The sequence below is a fragment of the Urocitellus parryii genome, chromosome 1 (genome assembly GCF_045843805.1).
Source record: "Urocitellus parryii isolate mUroPar1 chromosome 1, mUroPar1.hap1, whole genome shotgun sequence".
Taxonomy (NCBI): domain Eukaryota; kingdom Metazoa; phylum Chordata; class Mammalia; order Rodentia; family Sciuridae; genus Urocitellus; species Urocitellus parryii.
In genome coordinates, this window is record NC_135531.1 from 93,644,545 (window position 1) to 93,669,649 (window position 25,105).

The following is a 25,105-nucleotide window of genomic DNA, read 5'->3' on the forward strand; positions in this document are numbered from 1 at the left end:
GTGTTGCAGCACTTGCCTAATATGTGTGAAGACCTGTATTCAATTCCCAGCAATGAAAAAAAAAAAAAAAAAAAAAACCCTAAAATGCTTTTACATCAGTTATTACTGAAAATTCTTCTTTTACAACAGACAGCCAATATAATTAGTGGCTTTTTATTGGATGATAATTATGTGATTCATCACCACATTTCCCTTTTCTCTTGGTCATCAGGACATTCATTGCTTACTATATTTAATGCTTAGGTACTATAATCAAAATAACCAAGATGATTATTACATTTGTTTTCTTCCAACCCCACACAGAGAATTTAAATTAAGTTTTAATTTATATTTAAGCAGTTTTTTATATATGTATCTTATACAAAAAGCTACTTAAAGTCCTTTTTATTGGCAAGCAGCCTCACAAAAAGACTGTTTCACTATGAGCACAGCATTAACCACTGTTATCACAATATGGTGTCAGTAATGGTTCACTAGATAAATTTCTATGCTAACACAGACATCCAGAGGAAGTGAAATGACTATAGGCAGGGCACTAGAAAGAGGGGTCTGCAGTTTGAATCTTGAGTGTTCCCCCAAGGGCCCCTGTAATAAAGGCTTAGTTCTAAGGGTTACACTACTGGGAAGGAGTTCTTTAGGTGACTTGGGATGTGTCCTTGAAGGGGACTATGAGATTCTGGCCCTATCTTTGCTCTCTCTTTTGCTTCCTGGCCATGAGGTGAGTGGTTTTATTCCACCATATGCTCCAACAATGATGTGCTGTCTTGGCACAGGTCCAGAACAATGGGACCAACAGATCATGGACTGAAACCTCCAAATCTATGAGCCAAAATAAATTTTTGTCTTTATAAGATACTTACCTCATTACCACAGGAGGCATGCTATAGAACATAGCATCCCTGAGGAACAATGAGGGTAAAGGGATGTCCACCCCCATACTTCCTCTCAAAAAGTTGATTTGGACTCCTATATAAATTCCAATTGAGGAAAGATGTTACTTTCCTACAGGTAAGAAAACTAATGACAAATTGTTCAAAAACTTGCCCTTGTCTTTGGTTCTCTCCACTGTTCCATAAAGCACTATTGTGAATGGAGCTTCTATAGACCAGGTGGATGGCTATAAGGATCACAGAAGACAATCCTAGATGGGGAGAAAGATTGTCTCCTAAAAAAATGAGACTAGGGATGCAGATGTGGTTCCATGGTAGAGCACTTTCCTAGCATAAGGCCTGGTTCAATACCCAGTACCACCAAAAAAAAAAAAAAGAAAAGAAAAGAATGAAAGAGATAAAAAGAGAGAACCTGCAACCTTTTAAGCATATACAGAGTAGAAGGTAGAAGACTTTTAAGGGTTTAAGAGGTAAGGGGACATAAAAAGGGAAACTAGTCATTACCAATTACCTCTTGGTGTTAGGAACTAGAATAGCTGCTATACATGCATCACGACAGTTAGTTTTCACAGTAATTGTATGGAGTAAGTATTCCCATTTTACAGATGAGAATTACTTGGTTACACAACTAATTCAACAAATGTTTACCAAACATTAAATTATCATGTACTTTGCATCCTGCAAAGCACATTGGTTCCTGCCTAGAGTAGCTTTCAGGTTGGATCTGTCTGACTACAAAAGTTCTTCCACCAGCTGACCCTGCTCCCCCTGATTCTGAGAAAGGCTAAGGACATGCTGAGCCTGATAAAACTCAGGAATAACCAAATCCTAACTAGCTATTAATACCTTCCCTGCCTACTCTGAGAAAGATGACTGAACTCAAATAGGAAAATCTCTCACTATGTGCAACAAGTCCTTTGATGCAAAGACTAGAATCTATGTTCTGGTATGGCACTGGGAAGGCCCTGAAAAGCAGACATTATTCAAGTTCAACAGAGACATTAGTAAGGGCAGGCAGAATAATAGATTCTCTAGGGGCTAGCCAGATCAGCCCCTTTGGCCAAAAACGCTCCAATCATTCCTTCTGCCATTCTTGGCAGGCACTAATCCATACTTCAATTACTTTGTGTCTTGATGGACTGCTGAATTGAATTTATCTAATGCTAGGTTACAGCCTAGGTTGCTATGTGGAAATAGATTCCTCTTAAGAACAGTAGGAACACACATGAGATTTCTAATCACATACTTATCAATCATTATCAATGGGATCCTAGTCAGGAAACTGGTAATGAATTAAAGGCTAATCAATTAGCACCATCCATCATACAGCTGTGGCTGTGGATAGAGCAGAGTCTTCAGTCCCTCCCTAACTATAGGATCATGAAGGCCCCACAATGCCCAGGGATGCCTGGGGCATAGCAGCCCAGCTCAACAAACACTGATGGAACAGCTGCTGAGCAAGGTACTGGGCCAGGCCCTGCAGGGGCACAGGGATTTGAATGATAGCAACTGATCCTGAATCAGGAGCAAGAAGGGGAGAGAGTAAGACAAATCCATAAATTACTGTAACACAAGGCTTGGTTTAAGCTTCATGCAGGAGAGTGGAGAGGAACAGGGAATATTAGCAACAGCAACTACCACTGAGAGAATCTATGGGGGAGAAAATTCAAACACACTTTGAAGGTTGAGGATAACTCTTTTTCTCACCTTTTTTTAAAATTTTTTTATGTTTTCTGATTACAACATAAATATACAACAATTGTTTTTTTTTTTTAAATCAAGCATTAAAGGAATATTTAATCACCCTATAATACCTACAATTATCACCTCTCCTCAAGGATACTCACAGGGCATACATTCATTTACATCTATTAGTACCAATAATTTTTTCAAGAATGGAAAACTCATATCATACATACTGTTGTGCAACATGAATTTTAATCACCTAGCAGTATGTGTTGAATCACTCTGTGGCAGCACATGTATATCTACCTCATTTGAAATGAGGTAGTGTCACAATATTCCACTGCAATGAACACAAGTCAATATTTTATTTTTCTTTTTTCGGTACTGGGGACCAGGAGTGCTCAACCACTGAGCACATCCTAAGACTATTTTTTATTTTTTTGAGACATGGTCTTGTTATGTTGCCTAGGGCCGCGAGAAGTTGTGAAGGCTAGCTTTGAACTTGTAATCCTCCTTCCTCAGCCTCGCAAGTAGCTCAGCTTACAGGCATGCCTCTGTGCCTGGCATCAATATGGTTTTAACAGATAGAAATTATGTAGATTAAGGGGACAGGGAGTAGAGAAGTGGAGAAAAAAAAACACAGGATGAAAAGTAGCATGAACAAAGGCAGGAAGAAATCAAGTCCAGGACATGATCAGAAGAAACAGAAGCAGTCCCGTGGCTAAAAAATGAGATAAATGTGTACAGGATCATAGGAGGAGGAGGAAAGACAGAAGTCGTGGGCCTCCAAGTCCAGGCTGAGAAGTTGCATTTTGACTCTGTAGGCAGCAGGAAACCATTTCCATTTCTTCAGGGAAATCTTTCATTACAATAAGATCTGTGGCTTAGAAAAAATGATGTGGTGGTTGATATGTGTAAGATGCACCTAGAAGCAGACATACCTGAAGTTGGAAAACTAAGTAAGGAGTTATTGCCATACCTCAAAAAGAAGTCATGTGGTGAGTCCTATGTTCATATATGAATACACCACCAGTGAGCCTCCACATCATGTACAACCACAAAAATGGGATCCTAATTGGAATAAATTAAAGTCCATGTATGGATGTCAAAATACACTCTACTAACATATATATCTAAAAAGAACAAATAAATAAATACAAAAAAAATTAAAGTTATGTGGTAGGAACAAGAGATGGCAGTGGGACTGAAGTAAGTGATGGTAAAGCAAGGTCACTGATGAGATTGGGCTTGGGGGGAAGGAGGAACATGCCAAAGATTTAAGGTAAGGTAACTGAGAGAATGACGATGTTACTGAATAAACACAAAGAATAACAGGCTTGGGGGGAAATGATCATAAGTTTGGTTTGATTATGTAGCACCAAATGGACAGGGAGATATGAATCAGGTAGCTAGTTTAATTTTTATATAAAGTAGTCATTAAAATAATAAATTTATTATTAATAAATAAATATATTTATTTCTTCCTTGCCCTCATTCAGAGCTCCCAATCTACTCCTCAGGCTAATAATCAGATATCAGTATCAGTTCAGACCCAAGGACCCTCACTCTACTCCATAGCCATTTCTTAATTTCCACCCCAACATCCTGCTTTGATCCTGCCTCTTTCCCCATATGACAGCAAGGCAAGGAAATCAAGGAAGCTGGCAATAATGTGTCTTATAAATGAAGGCACCATGAAGTCCCTGCTTGTGTGAGGAAGAGGAAAGCCAGAGGATACTGAAAGGCTGTAGAACCACGATGGGGCAGGGTTAGGGTTAGGCCAATGGGCTATGGGCCTGTCTTCTTGAGGTGAAACAACAGACTATGGAAACTGGAGGTAATCAATGGGCCATAGTCAGGGAGTAGTCATATTGTTTCAAGTTCTGGAGGAGGAGGGAGAATTGGAGATAGTACTATGAGGCTATGGGAGGGAGTTGCCAGAAGGAGTACACAGGAAGAAGGTAGGAACTCTGAAGATACTGAAAGAAGTGGGCTAAAAAGAACACCTTTCCCTTTGCAGCAAGGTCTAACACACTGGGGAGGGGAAAACTTCCTCAGGGAAAAGTTAACAGACCACCCTCTCCACCTCCACCTACCAAGCAGTTACATGTGGCAAGCATCCAGCCACCCAGGCAACCACTCTCTCTTCCTCCAAGCCAGCTGAGGCAGTTAGCAACCATGTCTACTGTAACTTGGGTACCTCCCTAAAATGCTGCCTTTGCTCCAGGGTCTATCCTTCACCCTTGCTTTCCATGTTGAGCAATTATTAAAATGCCTTTCGAGCTGCTACTGCTGGAGCCCAGGCTCCTCTGAAAAGATGACACAGAATCTGACCCTCTGCTTCCTGCTGCTGCTCTGCCCACAATGGCCCTTTCATTCACTTGTTCAGCAAACATTTGCTGACTGCTGACTAGGTGCCCTTTCCTTTTTGTCATCTCTCTGACAAAGACTAGTGAAGTAAAAAACATCATGAAACATTTTCAAAATCCAAACCATTCCTGGACAGTTGATTGGCTGAGAACAAAGCCTTTCTAATAAGTGAGATTTCATTCCCCATGGGAACACATGCCCTGGCCCTCAAATGCTATGACTCAGGGCTGGGGATGTGGCTCAAGCGGTAGCGCGCTCACCTGGCATGCGTGCGGCCCGGGTTCGATCCTCAGCACCACATACCAACAAAGATGTTGTGTCCGCAGAGAACTAAAAAATAAACATTAAAAAATTTCTCTCTTAAAAAAAAAAAATGCTATGACTTAGCTCATTCTTCCTGAGAAGCAGAGTGTAACTTCCGGTGCCAGCTCCACCAGCCCACCCAGCTCCTGTCCATCAGCACAGTTTCTAAGAACAATTTCAGAGACAGTGATGGGCAAAGTCCTTCTGAAGAAGTCACCTGCCATGTACATTGATTCTAACCTCTTCGAGCTAGGCCCCCAATTAGACTGCTTCTACCTCAGCACATATGTCCAGATCCCCCTTCAAGGAAAGCCCTGCTCCAGTCAGCAGGCAGCTTATAGCCTGTCTCAGTTGTAGAGAGCTACTCCGCTGTCATAACCTTTCTGAGGTAAGCCTGTAACTGGTGACTGAGGCAGGCATGAGTATAAAAAAATTAACCATTTTGGTCAAATGCAGGACAATCTGAAGGACAATATTCACTCTAGAATTCCCCTTTGGATGGCAAAGGCTTCACTGGGCTTGCATCAAAGTCTGACTTCTTCCTCTGCTCAAACCTGCCTCCCCTTCCTTTCACAGGTTTTGATATTTAGCACATATATACTGCACTCTGACCACTATCTCAGTCTGCTTCAGAAGAATTCAACCCCCACACTTAGCAAAAGCTTTTCAAATTTGTAACACTGCTACACCTTATGGGTTTTGTTTGTGGCAGAACTTCAAGCTCTGGCATGGCAAGAACACCAACTTAGAAGGAAGGAGGGAACAACAGTAACATTCCTTCTGTGACTATGCAGTATGTGGAGGATCCCTTTAGTGAACCAAAATAAAAGCATCCAGCAGGGGCTGGGATTGTGGCTCAGCGGTGGAGTACTAGCCTAGCGCTAGTTCGATCCTCAGCACCACACGGAAGTGAAGGCATTGTGTTGTGTCCGTCCTCACCTAAAAAATAAATATTAAAAAAAAAAAAAAGCGTCAAGTACCTGCCAGGAGTGGTGGCACCCACCTGTAATCTCAGCAACTTGGGAGGCTGGAGCAGGAAGATCACAAGTTCAAGACCAGCCTGGGCAAGATTTGCCTCGAAATAAATTAAAAGGGCTGGGGATGTAGTTCAGTGATAAAGCACCCCTGGGTTCAAACTCCAATACCCAAAAAAAAAAAAAGTTCAGCACCACCTACCAATCATAACCCTATCCTCTAGTTAGTACACTCAAATACCAGGTCACATCTTCCACCCTTCTTTGGAACCCCTTACTGCCACACTCAGTGGAGGCTTCACCTACTATAGAACAGACAACGCTATGAGATGGAGTCTCCCCAGCTTCCCATTTCCAAGTAGACAAAAATCTACCTTTTTTTTTTCATATTTCTTATTCTTTATTTTTATATGATTTGCTATACTAACTAAATGCATACTAGTTATCAACTTCTTCAAATATAGATTTGTTTAATTATATATAGGCATTATTTTTTTTCTCTTGTGGCTGTAACAAATCATCACAAATTTGGTGGCTTAAAACAACAGAATTTATTCTCTTATGTGTCTGGAGATTAGAAGCCAAATTAAGGTCAAAGTGTCCTAAGATTCCAATAAGGTTTTTCCTGAGGCTCTTGGGAAGAATCTGTTCCTTGCCTCTTACAGCTCATGGCCACATCACTACAGCCTCTGCCCCTGTCACAAGGTGATCTTGTCTAAATTTGACTTCTTGTCTTCCTCCTGAAGCACCCTAATAATTACATCTACCTTTTCAAGAATCTAAGTTCTTAGTTCCCACCTTCCAGAATTTTCCACCTGTCCCTATATACTAGAGTCTATCCATCAGCATTTATATACAGTCTTCAGCTTCTTTCTTGTTAAAAACTACAAAGTCAATCATCAGATGAATGCATAAATCAATTTATCCAAATAATGATATATACATACACTGGAATATTATGCAGCCATAAAACGGATTGAAGTATTGATACAAGCTACAACATGGATGAACTTCAAAGAAATCAGACAGGACAAGTCACATATTGTATAACTCCAGTTAAATGAAATATCCAAAACAGGTAAATCTATAAATACAGAAAGAAACTTGGGGGTTGCCAGGGGATTAGAAAAATGGGGACTAACTGCTTAATGGGTATGGAGTTTGCCTTTGAGGAGATGAAATGTTTTTGAATTAAACAGAGGTGGTGACTGCCCAACATTGTGAATGTACTAAATGTCACTAAACTGCTTACTTTAAAATGGTTAATTTTATATTATGTGTATTTCAATTCAATTTAAGGAAAAAAAATAGGACCCAAAACAAACAAACAAACAAACAAAAAAACACCCTCCTAGACCTTTTCTGGGTACCACCTTTTCTCATTTCCCCCCCATTTTTCTTATACTAATAAACTTCTTCAGGGTTGTCTATCCTTGCAGTCTTTACCTCCTTACCTTCTATTCACTCCAAGCCCATATTACTCTGCTCTATCCAACCACAACTATTGATGCTTCTCACTCCTTACCTCAGTAGATCTCCTGGCAGCACCTGACATGGGAGAGCAGTATTTTAGCCCTAAAGGTCTCTGCCCTAACTTCTGGGACACTGCACACCTCAGATCAGCTTTACCCACTAGAGTCTCTCCCCTGCCAGGCTCCTTTACCAGCATATCCTCTTCTACCTGAACTTTAAGAGCTAAAATTTATCAGGAGGCAGTCCTTGGCTCTCTCCTGGGACTCATCAGTTCTCATATTACAAACTTCCATCTAGACACACTACACACATATACACACACAGAGCACAGAAACAGAACTTGTAGGAGCTATTAGATGATAAACATACTACAAAGCCTCTATAATTAAAACAGTCTGGTACTGATACATAAAGAGATAAAAAGATCAGTGGAACAGAAAAAAAAATTAAAACATAGAACAACTACATATGAACATTCAGTATACAATAAGGGTAGCACCTCAAACCTATGAAAAAAGGCAAGATTTTTTTATACCTTTGTTTTATTGATTTATTTTTTTTACGTGGTGCTGAGGATCAAACCCAGCGCCTTGCATGTGCTAGGCGAGTGCTCTACTGCTGAGCCACAACCCCAGCCCCTAAAAGACTCTACAAGAAATTAGCTTTCCTTTTTTTTTTTTTTTTTTTTGGTGGTTCTGGGGTTTGTGCATATGAGGCAAGCACTCTACTAACTGAGCTATGTCCCCAGCCCCAGAATTTTTAATAATCAGTGTTGGGATAACTTAACAGACAAACTAAAAAACATTGTTACTCCATTCCTTATGTCTACATTCCAGAATAAATTCCAAACAAATCAGGTATTTAAATATAAAAAATATGAAATCATAGAAGTTCCAAAAGAAAACACAGAGTACTGCTCTACAACCTGGGAGTAGTGAATAACTTTCCTAATTATGGTTCAAAATCCAGAAGCAATAACAAAAATATTAGCAAATTTGATTTTACAAAAATAAAAACAAATTTACAAAAGTAAAATATTTCAAAAGAATACCATTAAATGGGAGTAAAAAAGTAAAAAGACAAATGACAAATTGAGGAAAGCATTTGCAATTTAATGTCATAGACAAAGTGTTATAATATCTCTAACATACAAAGAGTTTTTTTAAAAAAGAAAAGAAAAACCCTATAGAAAAAAAACAGAAAAAAAAATTATGCCCTTTAACCATATAAAAAGATGTTCAGGTTTGCTCCTAATACTAGAAAGGTAAAATGAAACATCATTTCTCACCCATCTGCTTGTAAATCCATACCCTGAAGGTCACACTAGAGAAATTGGCACTTAAACAAATACTGATGTTGGACATGCAAAATGGTAGAGTCGCTATACAGGGAGTTTGACAACATCTATTAAAAGTACAACTGTATTTACCCTTTAATCCAGAAGTCTGACTTTTAGGAATAAACTGCAAAGACATTTTGACAACAACTTTAATGAACTTGGAAGTAAACTCTTCCCCAGAGCCTCCAAAGAAGCACAACCAAGCTAACACCCTAGTTTCAGGCTCTGAAGCCCCAAGCAGAAAACCCAGCTAGGTAATGTTGTGAACAACCAATAAAAAAAAAAATTAAAAAAAAAAAAAAAAACCCAGCTAGCCAGCACCTGGACTTCTGACCTACATAAACTTAAGATTAAAAAAAAAAAAAAAGGGTGGGGGGAGGTGTTTGAAGCTGCTTGTGGTAATTCATTCAAGGCTATAATTAGCAATACAACAGCTGTGCAGACAGCCCAGAAATGGGAATAAGTGGTCTGTGTTAGACCCTGGCCATTTAGTTTGGCTGGAACAGCAAGCAGGCAAAAAGAGGGACTTAAAGCTGAGGGTGTTGAAGCCAGCTTTCCTTGTCTGACCATTCATTGGGACTATGGGAAATAGGAGGTAAAGAATAAATTCAACCCCCTGGCAGGCTGCACTGCTGGTGAATTCAGAACATATCATCACTGAGTCTTCAGATTTACACTCAAGAGTCTAAGTACTTTTGTTTCTTTCACTTTCCTCCCCACACCTGCCCACCCTACCGGCTTTTCTGGACACTCAGATTTCAAACTGGATGGCCTTGGGGAGGAGGGGAGAAAAAAACCACAACCTTAACAAAAAGATAGCCCGTTATTTGGTATAAATTTCTCCTTTGTAAGTTTTCCTTTTATATAAGTCTATTTCTGCAGATAATTGAATCCAACTGTGATATCTGAATAGTTATAAGAAAGTACATTCTGTTTTACTTGCAAAAGGAGGGGACCCTTGGCCTCTTCTGTAAGATAAGCAAAATGGAAGGGGATGCAAAATGCCCTGCATTTCTCTCCAAAAGGAACCAACCCCAGATCCAGTCCAATTCCTGTGCCCAGCAGGGAGTAGGCCTTTGTTCAGAGAGCACCATAGGTGTGATGAGCATGGCACCAAAAAGCAAAAGCAAAACTGCTCCATCTCTAGGCTCTTGGAAACAACAGGAGCTGGAGAGTGCTTGGTACAATGGAAATTATCTTTTATCCTATAGTTTTGTTGCTCCTGATGACTTTTTTCAGGCCTCAGATCAGTACGACTCCATTCTTTGGGAAATGTATTCTATGGAAGCTTTAAAATATGAGATAAATCAAATTCCAACATAGGAAAAAGCAGATGCCACTGAACAGACAACCAACAAAACTTCAGAGCTCAGTTAGCCCCTTCTATACCTACACTAATCTACTTCCTGTACCCGAAAAAGTGTTGGCAATCAATACAATTCACCCACACACCCTCCGTAAAAGTATCAGTAGATGCCATAGGACCTCCAGATATGGGCACTAAGAGTGAACAAGCCTGGTCTTTCTCTATAATGTTCAGCGGAGGACCTCCAAATTCACTTTCCACTCCTCACCTATATCCCTACCATAATCTACACATAATCTACTTTCTACTATACATTTATTGCTTGTGGTGGCAGGTAGTTTTTTTGTTTGGTTGGTTTTTGTTGTTGTTGTTAGTTTGTTTGGGGTTTTTTGTTTGTTTATTTTGTTTGTTTTTAGTTTGTCCTAAATTTAGTCCCCTTGAGATCAAGTGGTGGTGTCAGGTTCTACTCACCAGTATTTTTTTAACCAGTCCACATTCCCACTAACTTCACCCTACAAATTTTATTACTTGGCACACAGAGAAGCTCAATACATACTATAATTAAAAGATTTTCCTTCTCTAACTTTACTCTTCCATATCAAAGTCCCAGTTCCTACCCATCATCTACTCTTCTCACATTCACATATAGTCCACATCTGTCATAGCTGAACCAGAATCAGAGATAGTATTGCTGCCCTCAGGAAGAGAGTCCTGGATCACCAGTTTACATATAAGTAGTGGGAAGGTATGTCTCATAAACCAGCCGTAATCTGAGGAAGGAATAATTTTTGCCAGCAAAGTAGTAAATGATGCTATTTATTTGCTCTTTCTGCTGGTGGGGTGATCACGTTGGAAGCATTTCTCTAAACAACCCACCTAGAACATGACTTATATTTCCAGGCTGAGCAAAAATAGAAAAGAAACAATAGAAATCATTCCCCTCATTGAAACTAAAAATCTCAAAACAGAAAGAAAGGCCTTAACACAAAATCAAGGATAATATACAGGAATTCATTCATTGATAAACAAATGCTTATTGAACTCCTATTATGAGCCAAGCACAATCCTTGGCCCTGAAGATCTAGATGTGAACAAGACAGTCCAAATCTTTGTCTTCTCAGAAATGACATTCTAGTGTGGAAACAGACAATAAACACCATAAGTAAAAAATAAATATGAATAGTATTAGATGTTACGTGCTAAGAAACAAACTTAAATGCAGGAAAAGGTATATAAATGTTAAAAAGGGATAAAACTTTTTTGAAAGGATGGCCAGAGAAGGTGTTGTTGAGAAGGTCTCTTTGGGACTTTCTTGGAATAATTTTAAATGTATAGGAAACATAACAATGATAGTACAGAGAATTCCTAGAATACTTTACATCCCTCATCCAGGTTCAGTTTCCTCTGATACTTTACCATGGTTGTGTTAGTCAAGTTTTCATTGCTGTGACCAAAATATCTGACAAGGACCACTTAGAGGAAAAGATATTTTGGCTCATGGTTTCAGAGATTTAATCAATGATGGCCCAATTCATGGCAGCCAGGAAGTAGAAAAAGAGAAGAGGAGGCTGCTAGGAAGGTGAACCCTTCTAGGGCCCCCCAGTGATCCACCTCCTCCAAACATGCCCCACCTGTCTACAGTTTCCACCCAGTTAGTCTTTCAAACTAGGATGAACTGATTAGGTTACAGCTCTCATAATCTCATCATTTCATCTCTACTCCTGCATTAACAAAGGAGCTATTGGAAGACACCTCATACCCAAACCAGAACAATGGTACACTGGTCAAGAGTAAGAAACAAAACAATGGCACAAAACTATTTAACTAAACTCAGACTCTTTGTATTTCCTCAGTTTTTCCATAAACATCCTCTTTCTATTCCAGGTTCTAATTCAGAATACCATGAAGCATTTAGATGTCATATCTTCTCTTGTCTGTGATAGCTTCTCAGCCTTTTCTTGTTTACCATGACCATATGACCATGACAATCTGAGAATTACTATGCAGGTATTTTGTAGCGGGTCCCTCAATTTGGGTTTGTATGATGTTTTTATCATGATAAGACTGGGATTCTGGGTTTTGAGAAAGAATACCACAGAGGTGAAGTATCCTTGTTCTCTTATATCAGAGAGTACATTATATCCATGTGATAATGCTGGTGATGTTACCCTTGATCACTTGATATTCTTGATACAGGTTTCTGTACTATAAAGTAACAATTTTTCCCTTTCCAAAATCTATTTTGTAGAAGTGAGTCCCTAAGTCTACTCAAAAGATTTAAATTTCATCCTTTGGAGGGGGTGATACCTGTATGTATTACCAGAATTCTATTATCTGCCCTACTTACTGAATCAATTACTTAATTATATGAGTTCAGATTCATGTATGTTTATTTTATACTTTGGGTTATAATCCAATACTATTGCTATAATTTGGATATGGTTTAAGGGTGTCTCCCAAAGATTTATGCATTGGAAGCTTGGTCCTCAGTGTCAATGTTAAGAGATGGTGGGACCTTTAAGAGGTAGGACCTAGTGAGGTCCCACCTAGAAAGGAATTAACATAATTCTCCCAGGACTCTGGTTAGTTCTTACAAGATGGTTGTTATAAAAGTTCAAGACAGGGCTGGGGGTGTAGCTCAGTGGTAGAGAGCTTGCCTCCCATGTGTAAGGCACTGGGTTCAATCCCCAGCAACACATAAAAAATAAATTAATAAACAAAGATTGTATGTCCATCTATAATAACAACAACAACAAAAAGTTCAAGACAGCTGGGTGTAGTAGCATGTACCTGTAATCCCAGCAATTCAGGAGGTTGAGGTAGGAGCATTTCAAGTTTGAGGCCAGTCTTAGCAACTTAGTGAGACCCTGCCTCAAAATAAAACAAAAACGGCTGGGGAAGTAGCTCAGTGATAGAGCACTTTCCTAGCATGCTTGCAGTCTTGGGTTCAATTCTTGGTGCCGCAAAATTAAATAAAATAAGTGTAAAACTGGCCCCTTCCTGCTCCTTGGCTTCCTTTCCTGCCATGTGATCTCTCCCTCTTATACTTGCACCCAGAGCTGTGATACCATCCAACATAAGGTCTTTACCAGAGCAGAACTGATACCAGAGTCAAGCCTTTGAAATCCCCAAAACTACCAGCTAAATAAACTTTTCTTTATAATTAGCTAGCTTGGGATATCTTTTTTTTTTTTTTTAAACAGCATCAGAAACCTAAAACTACCTTATTTATTTTCTTGCTTAAATCATTCCAGCTTTAGCCACTTTACTCTGAGCAAAGAGAAAGGGAAATGAGGGAGCTAGCAACAAAGCTATCCAGGAAAAGAACATTTTAGGTCCCAAGGTATGATGGGCCTGGTGTATTCATGAAACATAAAAGAGGCCAGGAAAACTAGAGAAGGGGACATGGAAGTGAAAGTATTAGCAAATGCCATTACAGAGATAATAGAGAACCACATCATAGTGCTATGTAGACCACGGAGAGGACTAACACTTTATTTAAGAAGGAACACCAAAGGATATTTTTGAGCACAGGAAGACATGGTTAGAAGATCTCTCTCTGCCTGTTGTGTTGAGAAATAACTGCTGGTGACAAGGACAGGAGGAGGGAGGCTGTTAGAGTCCACCACAATAATGCAAGTGAAAGATAATGATGGCTAGGAGTGGTGATAAGAAGTGGTCAAATTGGGTATATTCTGAAGACAGGACTGTTAGTATTTGCTGTCAGAATGTGGGGTGTTAGAAAAAGAATATAATCAAGAATGGCTGTAAAAATTTTGACCTGAGTAACTGAAACGATAGAGTTGCCATTAACTGAGGTGGGGAAAATTACAGAAGCTCAGTTGTAGACATATTAAATTTGTATGCTCATCCAAACAGAGGTTGTCTAGTAGGCATTGGCTTTGGAGTTCAGAGAAGTCAGGTTTGGAGATTTAAAAAAGAAAAAAAAAAAATCTAGGAGTCATCAGCATACAGATAGAATGTGAAGCCTTTAGGCTAGATGATACCACTGAGGACACAGTGTAGACAGAGAAGAGCAGAGGTCCAAGGAATGAGCCTGGAGGCACTCTGGCCCTAAGGGAAATCAAGACTTCTTTACCACCCTTTAATCAGAGGCAGAGTTAGCATGTTTTTTCCTACTGTGTACCTAGCGCAGCTCTAGATCTCATTAACTCTCAGAATTTTCAATATACAACCTTAACACTCTTTTCTCTCTGCAATTCTATATTCCCAATCTGCCCCTGTGCTGCTGTACACCTGGTAGTCATCATTAGACAGTTATTATTGCCAACACCCCTTTGCAAGCTATTCTTCCCACATGGAAAACTCTTTTCACTCCACCTCATCAAATGACGCTCTTTTTAAGTCACAACTAATGTTCTATATTCTCTCTCAAATTTATCTTACTATTCTGACTCACAATGAATGTGCTTCCTCTCTAAAACAGCCCTACCACCCAAATGATTACTAAACCCTCAGCCTCTAACATTTTCTGTCTATATGACTAGATATTTATCACCTACCTATAGATACCATGGCTTTCTTTAAGAAGAAGAGCATATCAAGGCTGAGATTGTGGCTCAGAGATAAAGGGCTTGCCTCACAAGTATGAGGCACTGGATTCAATTCTCAGCACCACATATAAATAAATGAATAAAATAAAGGTCCATCAACAACTAAACAAATATTTAAAAAGAAGAAAAAAAAGAGCATATCATCAATCTTTTCTGTTTCCCCAAAAATATGTACCATACAGCAGGCGTTTGATAATCCAGTGTAGATCGTTTCATGTCAACTCTATTATCCAATTAAGCAGTAAGATCCTTAAAGTAGGGGCCTATTTTGTATCTCTCCGCTACGTGGTACTGGATTCGACATGGATAAGCAGGCTCTCAATAACTGTTCACCATCAAAAGGGTTGATGACAATGTCCCTATCCCTGGGGATCTTACAATCTTGGTACAAACATGTGTTCATCACTTGCTGACCACTTATTTGAAGCCAGTTATTTTCTGGTCAAAGGAGACATACTCAATGACCACCGAGAGACAAAATCCCAGGACATTGGATGTGTGATTGAAGCCAGATTTAAAGTTAGGTAGTCAGTGTAGTTAGGTAAATCGGGTCTAATATCGAGTGAAATCTAAAATGGAGGCCATGCTGAGAATGAATTCCGGAAACGCAGGACAACTCATGGAATGTTAATGAAGTCCCTAGAAAGCTCTAGACCCAAAGTCCATCCCAAACAAATGTTAATGAACAGCCCCAGCAGATTTGAAGATAGACCATCCCAAAGAAATGTTAATGAAGTCCTTCCTGCCCAGATTACTTCTTTGGCCCACCTGTGTCCCACCCCTTGGGCCTTCCAACCTACATTCCATCACTGAAAGAACTATAAAAAGGGGAAACAACCGCACTTCCAAGGATTCCACCTCTTGGGTCCCCTTCTTCCTCCGGGAGAAGTCTTTTCTGCTGTCTTTTAATGCTGACCTTGCCTTGGCGTGCTTCTCCGGTGTTATTCTTCAACATTGAGGAAGCAAAGACTCGTCACCAGGGCTCAGCGGGGCTGGGCGGCTAGCGGACTGAGCGGAGGCGTTGCCCCGCGGAGGGCGGGCGCGGGCTCAGTTTTTCAGATCCACGGGTGGCGACGATAGCTGAGCGTGCGAGGGAGCCGTTGCTTTTCCGAGTCGCTCTTTTCCAGGTTCCGTCCGGTGGTCGGCATGGCCCGTGGAAATCAGCGAGAACTTGCCCGCCAGAAAAATATGAAGAAAACCCAGGAAATTAGCAAGGGAAAAAGAAAAGAGGATAGCTTGACTGCCTCTCAGAGAAAGCAGAGGGACTCTGAGATCATGCAACAAAAGCAGAAGGCAGCTAATGAGAAGAAGTCTATGCAAACAAGAGAAAAATGATGAATGGCCTTTGGAAGACCTGGGTGCTACAGCCAACTGGGTGCATCATACGCTCTAAGATTTCTTAAGAGTGAACATTCATTACATATAACTTATCTTTATAAAACTGTCTATTTAAAAAAAAAAAAAAAAAAAAAAAAAAAAAAAAAGACTCGTCACCAGTCAACAGCGGTAACATGACGCTGAGCAGTGGTAAGAGTGGTAAGATACTCATTACCCTGGTGATATCTAAACAGTCCAGAAAAGAGGTTGTTCTGCTGAGATGCTAGAAAGAGAGTCAGAAAAGATAAGCTCTTCTACTCTGGCAAATCCTTAGTAAGAACACAGTCCGTAAATATATAAAAATATATAGAAGGATGTTCAGTGAAGAATGAAAGGGTAAAGTTTCTAAGCTGCAAAGCCTGAGTTAAAATGTAAAGGACTAGGTATTGTAAAGTTTCTGAACTGCACACAGAACCTGAAATTCCTGAGGCAGTTAAGACAATGCCCGGTACTGACAATTTAGTTGTTAAATAACCTGGACCCTGTGCAGTCTGGCACGTAGGCATTCAGGGCCCAAACCAATCAGTTTGAATGTACCCCCCTTCTTAGGACTGACCTATCACTCCGCCCGACCTGTTCCCGCCAATTAATTGACTAATCATGTTTGGGAATTGTTGTTTGATTTGCTCTGATGTATGCAAAGTCCCTGCCCTCCCTAAAAAAGTGTACTTAAGGGGCTGGAGATGTGGCTCAAGCGGTAGGTAGCTAGCGCACTCGCCTGGCATGCGTGCGGCCCGGGTTTGATCCTCAGCACCACATACAAACAAAGATGTTGTGTCCGCCAAAAACTAAAAAATAAATATTAAAATTCTCTCTCTCTCCCTCCCTCTCACTCTATCTTTTAAAAAAAAAAAAAAAAAGTGTACTTAAGCACTGCTCAACCCCTGCTCGGGGCTCTGGGCTGCTCTCCCTTCTTGAGTGAGTGCAGAGCCCCAGCATGCTGGATTCTCAATAAACCCCCTTCTGCGGTTGCATGAGTTGGGCTCTAGGTGGTCTCTTCCTCCCGACGTTCGCCGGACCCTTACAGAATTATTTACAACAGTGAAAAACTGGAAGCCATCATGTGTACAATGAAAATAATCAATTTAGTATAATTTGATGTATTTATACAACATCCAGAAAATGTTCACCGTATGCCTAATAATCTGTCAGAGGCCCTTTCAAAATCCTCCTTTTCAAAAGGAAAGTATCAACCTCAAATAGTAAGTACAGTGTGATAGCAATAAGAACACAGTTGTAATAAGAACATAGTTGTAACGTCAATTTTGTATCTCATAGCGGAATTTGGATGATTTTGTTTTTGTTATTGTTTCCCTTTGTGCTTTTCTACATTTTCCAAGTTTTTTGCTCTAAAAACATATTACTCAGCAGATGAAAAAAAATTTAAACAAACCTAAGAGCCAAATTCTCAACTATGTCTAGACATCTGACTGCCAAACAGTCTCCTACTTCCAATGTATCCAGTGTAAAATGCAGGAATCCTAAAGTCCATCCCTGCTGGGTGTGGTGGTGCAGGCCTGTAATCCCAGCAGCTCAGGAGGCTGAGGCAGGAGGATTGCGTGTTCAAATCCAGCCTCAGAAAAAGCCAGGCGCTAAGCAACTCAGCGAGATCCTGCCTCTAAATCAAGTACAAAATAGGGCTGGGGATATGGCTCAATGGTCGAGCGCCCCAGAGTTCAATCCCCTATAGCCAAAACAAAACAAAATTCCTACGGTCCATCCCTTTTTTCACTCTCTCAATTGCCACATACCCAAAGACTGGAAGAAAACCAATGAGACTTCAGGGCAAAAGAGCTTCTTAAGAGAAAGATCCTGTCATGTTCTCCCACCTTGGAATTCTCAACACCCTGTTAGACAAATATTTAGATGCTCAGTAAACATGAAAGGGAAGAAAGAAGTTGTGACAAACTAAGACGACACAGATCCCACTAATGTAATGATATCACCCCACCATCAATCTAGAACTGGGCCCTTTCTCTCCTATCTCTGGGCATCACACAGGCCCACTCAGAGCTTTTATAATAGATATGCTGACTCTGAACCACAGTATTCATCTTTTGCCTTTTTTCTTTCCTTTCTCCCTCTTAAAAGGTCATCTTGCCTTTCAGTTAGATAATGTGTTGCACTGAACCAGAAAGCCAGTCAATCTCAGAGAATCATTGAGAGAATGAATTTGAATAATAAAAGCCAGACAAGGCCATGCCTTGGAGAAAGGCTTGGTGTAGTACCTTCAATTTAGAACCTCATTTCACTGCCTAATGCATTCATTGGAGACATTAGCCTAATTTTTGCCATGAGAATCCAGCAACACAGCAGTACTAAACACAGGCACAGAGGACCTTGCTAGACTTAGAGACAGAGTGCAGAGAATGAAATTAGCAGCACTGCACTTCTGGTGCAGAGGAAGGTAAATCCTTACTCCCTTCCCCCAAAATCATCATCAACCATGTGTAGAATGAAAAACAGAAATCATGTGGGAATTGGCACAAACATGAAGCTCAAGGGAAACTAGCACCCAGAAGAGGCTCCCATGAACACTAAGGAACTCCAGGAAAGTGATTTTGAAGGACATTTAATAAATGCAGTCCTATGACAGATCTTGTCATTGCCAAGCCCTGGGAAGCCTGCAGGCTTCAAACAGGTCAGTTAGCTGAGACCAGAAATAGTGAGGAAAGTTCACAAAGGCCAGAATGAAAAAGAGAGGCTCAGCTCCCAACACCTTTATCTCACAGACTGTACTACATACATGCAGTTACTATAGGAGCTTCCCAGTGGCCAGGCTGAAAAGAAGCCACATCTGGTTTGGTCCAGATTTATATTAAGTTTCTCCCTATGTGTTGGTCCCCTTTAGACCAGGACCTTATGGCTCAGGACCTTTAGCTGTGTGGCTCTGTGAAAAGGAAGGTAGTGACAATACACCTAGGGAATAGACTCCTCAGGGGCCTCACAGCTCCCCGGACTGTGCCAGCAGTGGCCCATCATGACACAGTCTCCCTTGTTAGCCAGGCTGAGGAAGTCACTCCTTTCTCTTGTCCTAACAGCTGGGTGGGCCAAAATCTCTCCCACTCTTGCACACGATCACATGTGATTGCTTGCTCTCCCTCCTCCACTCCTGTGCTCCCTCAGGTTTCTCATTGCCACTAGTCCTCAAAGTCCCATTCTGCCTTCTGCTCTCTTATTCAGGGTTTTTTTGACTCATCTATGGAAGTAGGTGAGAAGGGGCTAGGGTTGTTGCTCAGTGGTAGAGCACTCACCTAGCATGTGTGAGGCCCTGGGTTCGATCCTCAATACCACATAAAAATTAATTAATTAACTAACTAAATAAATACAGTTATTAAAAAAAGAAAGAAAAAAAGGAAATAAGTGAGAAGAAATTAAAGCTTAAGCAAATCTTCATAGACCAAGGCTTTCTAGAACCTAATGTTTTTTCCTTCCCCCTTCCTTACCACAGGGCAAAGGCAAGTCCGATGTCACCAGTATGTTACTTTCAATAATACCTCAGCTAGTGCTAGTGAGGCCTTAATGACCTTAATATGCCAACACTGTAATAACAGACATATACATCCAGACCCTGTGAGTAACTGATGAAACTACCAAACTTTTTGGCTGAATGGATTCCCAGGTGGACTATGGTGCTTAAGGTCAAGGCAGTCTACTATCCCCTCACTGTACTTAATACCTTAACACAGTGGTAAGCACAAATACTCAAACAGTCCTTCAACTCTTCCCATGAATCTCCCCATGAAGTCCCTGGGATTCATGAGACTGTCCAACTACTAGAGGTCAACCACTAAAGAGAAGGAAGCATTTCTTGGGAGGGAGAGAAGAGGTAATGAGAAGCCAGACTCCACCCAAGAGGCATACACAATGAGGAGAACAGTGCAGGGATAGGGAGGCAGAACTTGCTCTTTACACATACAGCCTCTGCCAAAATTTACTGGATGGCAGGAATCCTAGATCTGTGGGTGAGGACTGAGTCATGTTATGAATCTCCTTTTTCTAAGCAGCATGTGAAAAACTCCTCCATCTCAGGAAGGGAAGGTGGGGAGGAGGGGTGACATGTGGAGAAGGTGGTGGTCTGCAATTGGAAGCACAAAATTTCATTCTAATGGTAGAACAAGCTTTTCAAATTATAGGGGATTCATTCTAGAAGAAGCTAGACAGGCCAGGGGGGTTAGACTGTGGCTTTGGATGTAGTCGAAATATCACTGCCATGAAACAAAATCATCACAGTGATGATAATTTCCCTGTAAAAAGGAAATCTTGCCATAACCATAAATCAATCCCTCACTGCAATTTTAGAAATCTATCCAAAAAAAAAAAAAATCCAGCTATTACGAGTAACTCTACATGCTCGTCACTAGAAGCATAATTAGGGGAGATTCTGAATGGTGCCCTGAAGCAGGCCATACAAGAACAGGGTAGGCAGGAGTTATATACACTTAGGAAGCTCATTTAGGGAATGGGCTGTGCATAATGCATGCAGGCCCTGGAGTGCAGACACTACCTCCCTGCGGCCTGCTCACAGGCAGACTGCAAGCAGCAACACTAGCAGATGGCTGCCCCAATGGCAATCATACACGCTCCAACAACCTCCTCCTCCTGTCCACACTTTAGCTCAGGATCTGCTCTTACAAGGGGCAGGGAGCACCAGCAGACACTACCCCCAAAGAATAGTGTCTTTCCCTGGGGAAGGTAAACATTTCCATCAGAAGGCAGAAGCCGGCACAGAGCAATTTCTCTGTGCAGGGAAAAGGAGTTGCAAACATAAAGTTGCTCATTCAAAAGAGACAGTTGATCTCTGCAAACCAAGCAGTGCCAAACAGTTTGTAAAGGGTTTGTACATCCATCAACAAAAGTGGCTGTATGGGGAGAAAGCACGGAAAGCCCACTCAGGGCTCAGAAGCCCACAACAGGGGACACTCATCTCCCCATTGGGGCTCTAGCCTGAGCAATGGTGCAGCAAAAGGTTTGATTTCCAGCAGATTCTGTCTCCTCTACCTGTGTGCTCCCATGCTCCCAATCCATACCCAAGGTCTGTCCACTTCTAGCTTCTGCCTCCACAAGTTCTCAGGGGTGGTTTATTGTTCGATCTTAAGCCAGACACTTCTTCCTCCCATAACCATTCCCCACATTTCTTTTTTAGTCCCATGTAACAAAAAGAGAAATGACAGTTCACTAGTCTTATGCCTAAAATAACCTATAGAGAAATATGGTTTATGAACTCCCCTGTAATACAATACATAATTCAAAGCCGAGCCATTTGTCATAGTATTGAGTAATCCATATGGGTCCCAAAGGTCTGACAATAAAATTTGTAAATCAATAGCAAAAAGCAGTATGCCTTAGCCACTGAGTTAAAATACAAAGAACATTCTTTTTAACATTGATTTCTTTTTTAACTTAGAAAATATGGACTTCTGAGGGTAAATCCTTATAAGGGAGTTATGTGCTACAAAGGAAGACTTTATACTTTCCAGACCTGCCCTCCCATACATACATACATAAACACATACACACACACACAGCTGACTTCAATGCAAAAATAAAAACTCCCAAGACTCACATGCTCCCAATAATGGCTTTCTTCTACAAACCCTGCTATTAGCATGACAGGAATGGTCACATCAGTCATAAGAAAAGCATATGTACCCTTTGTGTTCAAGAAAAGCAAGCAAAATACCTTCTTTGTACAAGAGCAAGGCACTTAAAATAGGAAAGAAAATAATAAATTATTGCAAAGCTGGGTTTGAACTTATTTTTCTTTCTTCTGGATGATCAAACAGTGAGCGTAGGAGTATGCATTGCAATCATAAAACATATTGCCATAATGATTGGTGCTTAGATTGAGAGATAAAAAAGACAGAATTTCATTTAAATTCCTAGGAACAGAGACAAGTGCCCTGATCACTCAGTCCTTTAGAGTTCTAATGCCAAATGAATGTCCTCCTCCTCAACTGCTATATGGAATTACTACAGGATCAGACCTGGGGTGTAAGTCTACATTATTATTTGATCAATTATCTGCCGAGAGCAGACCTCTCCTCAAGATGCAGCAGGTGTGCAGGGGCTGAAAAGGCCACCATCAGGGTCCCTCATTCTGTCATGAGAGGCGAGACCCAGTCAGAGGTCACCTGCTATGCCAAGGCCATGACTACATCCAGGTGAGGTTCTTTTTTACCTTACAGACATCCACTTATTATAATTTTTTATTCTGAAATAAATGTAGACTTGCAAAAATAAGTATAGAGTTCTGATATAACCTTCACCTAGATTCTCCTGATGATAACATCTTACATAACTACAGAACAATTATTAAAATGAAGTAATTAACATTGGTAAAACAGTAGTAACTATATACTTTATTTGAATTTCAATAATTTTTCCACTTTTTTCTGTTCCAGAATCTAATCTAAGATACCACACTGTATTTAGTTGGCACATCTCCTTAGTCTCCACCAATCTGTGATAGTTCCTCAGTCTTTGTCTTTCTTGAGCTGGACATTGTCGAAGAGTATCAGTTGATTATTCTGCAAATTATGTCTCATTTATTGAGACATTATTATGGACCTAACACTGCAGTAAACTCTTCACATTAAAATACCCTCTGAAGTAATTTTTTTTTAGTTTCAAATGGACACAATACTTTTAATTTATTTACTTATTTATTTTTATGTGGTGCTGAGGATCAAACCCAGTGTCTCACACGTGCTAGGCAAGTGCTCTACCACTGAGCCACAACCCCAGCCTGAAGTAGATATTATTGCTATGTCCATTTTACAGATAGGCAGATTTGATTAAAACTTAATGGAATTAAGTAACTTGCCTAAGGTTACCTAGCCTTAAAAGACACAGTAAGGGGCTGGGATTGTGGCTCAGCAGTAGAGCTCGTCTAGCACATGCAAGGCCCTGGGTTCGATCCTCAGCACCACATAAAAATAAATAAATAAAATAAAGGTATTGTTTCCAACCACTTCCAAAAATTAAAAAATGTTAAAAAAAAAAAAAAAGACACAGTCAAGGTGGGAACCCAGATAGGCTCATTCTACATACCATATAGTCCGCAACTGTAACCAAACATCAAAATACACTCTTGGCTCTGCCCTCTGGCCATTTGCTCTCTCAAAGACTTGACTCACTGAAGAAAGAGTATTCTAGGCTTTGTTGTTTTGTTTTTTTCCCAAAGGAGACAAAGTTTCCACTTTAATTTCTAAATTCTGCCCATATAACCAGAGACTTCTTACTCTTGACATGAAGCACAGTTCTGTGCTAAGAACAAAGAAGAGGCCATTGTTCTCCGAGACCTTACTCTGGACCAGTACTAGGCAACAAGGAAAATATATGAGCATGGAGGTATGCTTAACTCAAGAGAACTGTTCCAAGGCCTTTCTTTGCAAGTATATGGAGGTCACAGAATTTAAAATGGAGGAAAAGAACAACAACAAAACAAAAAACCTCTAGGATTGCTTCTTCTCCATGTCATGCCCAGAAAAAAACTAACAATGGGTAACTCAAGTTGGTACTGCCTCTTTAGCATGAGGTTCTTTGGGCAAACTGTTCCTATAGTATTGGGGAAGAGGTGTCAAGGGACCCAGGAGTGGAAGACAGGCTGGAAAGAACTCCAGCTGCACTCCAGGATTTGTTTTTAATGCTATGACTTTAGATCACTCAGTTCCACAGACTTGATTTTTCCCAAATCCCCTCTCTGGCAATGTTTTTCCTGTTATTCTGACTGATCAGCGAAATACATGGCTCAAAAAATTGGCTTGGAAGTCATTTTTTTGAAGCTAGCAGAATTGAGAAAATATTCCCCTAGCTATACACATCCCCACCTGCCACTTGGCTGCAGGTAGAGGTCTTCATAGCAAGAGAGGAAAGGAGAAAGAAAAAGTAGGCTACAAGGGAAGGGAAAGGAGAGAGGGGCTGACACCATAGAAATCAGAGAGAAAAGAACATTTCATACAGCCTCTATAAAACCAAGACTCTCACTGACATGCATAAGCTGGGTCAGATGAAGTCAATAAATTGATGAAAAAGTTTTAGTTTTCTTATGACTTCTTATTTCTCTTCACCTTCCAAGGGCCATCTCCCAAACCCAGCATTAAGAGTGATCCTAGGGGCTGGGGTTGAGGTTCTGTGGTAGAGCACATATGAGGCACTGGATTTGATTCTCAGCACCACATAAAAAAACAAATAAGTAAGTAAATAAATATATTTTGTGTCTATCTACAATTAAAATTTAAAAAAATTAAAGTTCAAGAGATTATTTTTTTTTAAAGAGTGATCCTGGTAAATCACACATTTCATCTGGCTGCCCTTATTACTGCTAGCTTTGTAAAAGAAAGAGCTCTTCCCCTTTGAGATCAACGGTGTTACACCTAACTCTAAGGTATCTTCACCTAGCTCTTGTGATTAAACATTGGAAGTTGGAATGCTAATGGTCTTTAGGGAATAATGCCTCAGTCTCTCCATCTTCAGTCTAAAACAAAGAGATCTAAAGCCAGCTAAGAGTCCTCAAATCACACTGTAGCCAGATACAGTAAGTGGTGCACACCTGTAATCCTAGCTACTGGGAGGCTGAGGTAAGAGGATCACAAATTCAAGGCAAGTCCTGGCAAGTAGTGAGACCCTGTCTCAAAATAAAAAATAAAAACAGTTGGAAATGTAGTTTGGTAAAGCATCCCTGGATTCAATATCAAAAAGAAAACACACACACTCTGTACACAGACCACTCTAGAAAACCAAAATGGAGCAGCTAGAATAAATGCAACCACTTCCTTAAGGACTACCTTGAACACTCCCTTAAAGAATAA

General features: G+C 40.4%; 2 protein-coding genes and 1 long non-coding RNA gene across 5 annotated transcripts in view; 2 read left to right on the top strand and 1 right to left on the bottom strand.

The window, feature by feature from the left end:
* Sil1 (SIL1 nucleotide exchange factor) overlaps positions 1–25,105 on the bottom strand; it is a 253,723-nt gene that overhangs the window by 141,208 nt on the left and 87,410 nt on the right. Inside the window, exon 1 of one of the 3 annotated variants that reach the window (XM_077800749.1) lies at positions 5,207–5,251. The exons of the other annotated variants lie outside the window; for them this stretch is intronic. Within the exon in view, the coding sequence (XP_077656875.1) occupies positions 5,207–5,213 (7 nt within the window). The 5' untranslated portion in view covers positions 5,214–5,251. Of the gene's footprint in view, positions 1–5,206; positions 5,252–25,105 lie in introns of those variants that run through there. 3 annotated transcript variants of the gene reach the window in all.
* LOC113191506 (uncharacterized) overlaps positions 1–25,105 on the top strand; it is a 283,383-nt gene that overhangs the window by 106,723 nt on the left and 151,555 nt on the right. The window lies entirely within an intron of this gene.
* Positions 15,909–16,343, top strand: LOC144253758 (small EDRK-rich factor 1). The gene has a single exon (XM_077796457.1). The coding sequence runs from the start codon at positions 16,062–16,064 to the stop codon at positions 16,248–16,250; it is 189 nt and encodes a 62-aa protein (XP_077652583.1). The 5' UTR covers positions 15,909–16,061; the 3' UTR covers positions 16,251–16,343.

Coding starts and splice junctions, on each gene's coding strand:
- LOC144253758 (XM_077796457.1), top strand. CDS start 16,062: ATGGCCCGTGGAAATCAGCGAGAACTTGCCCGCCAGAAAAATATGAAG.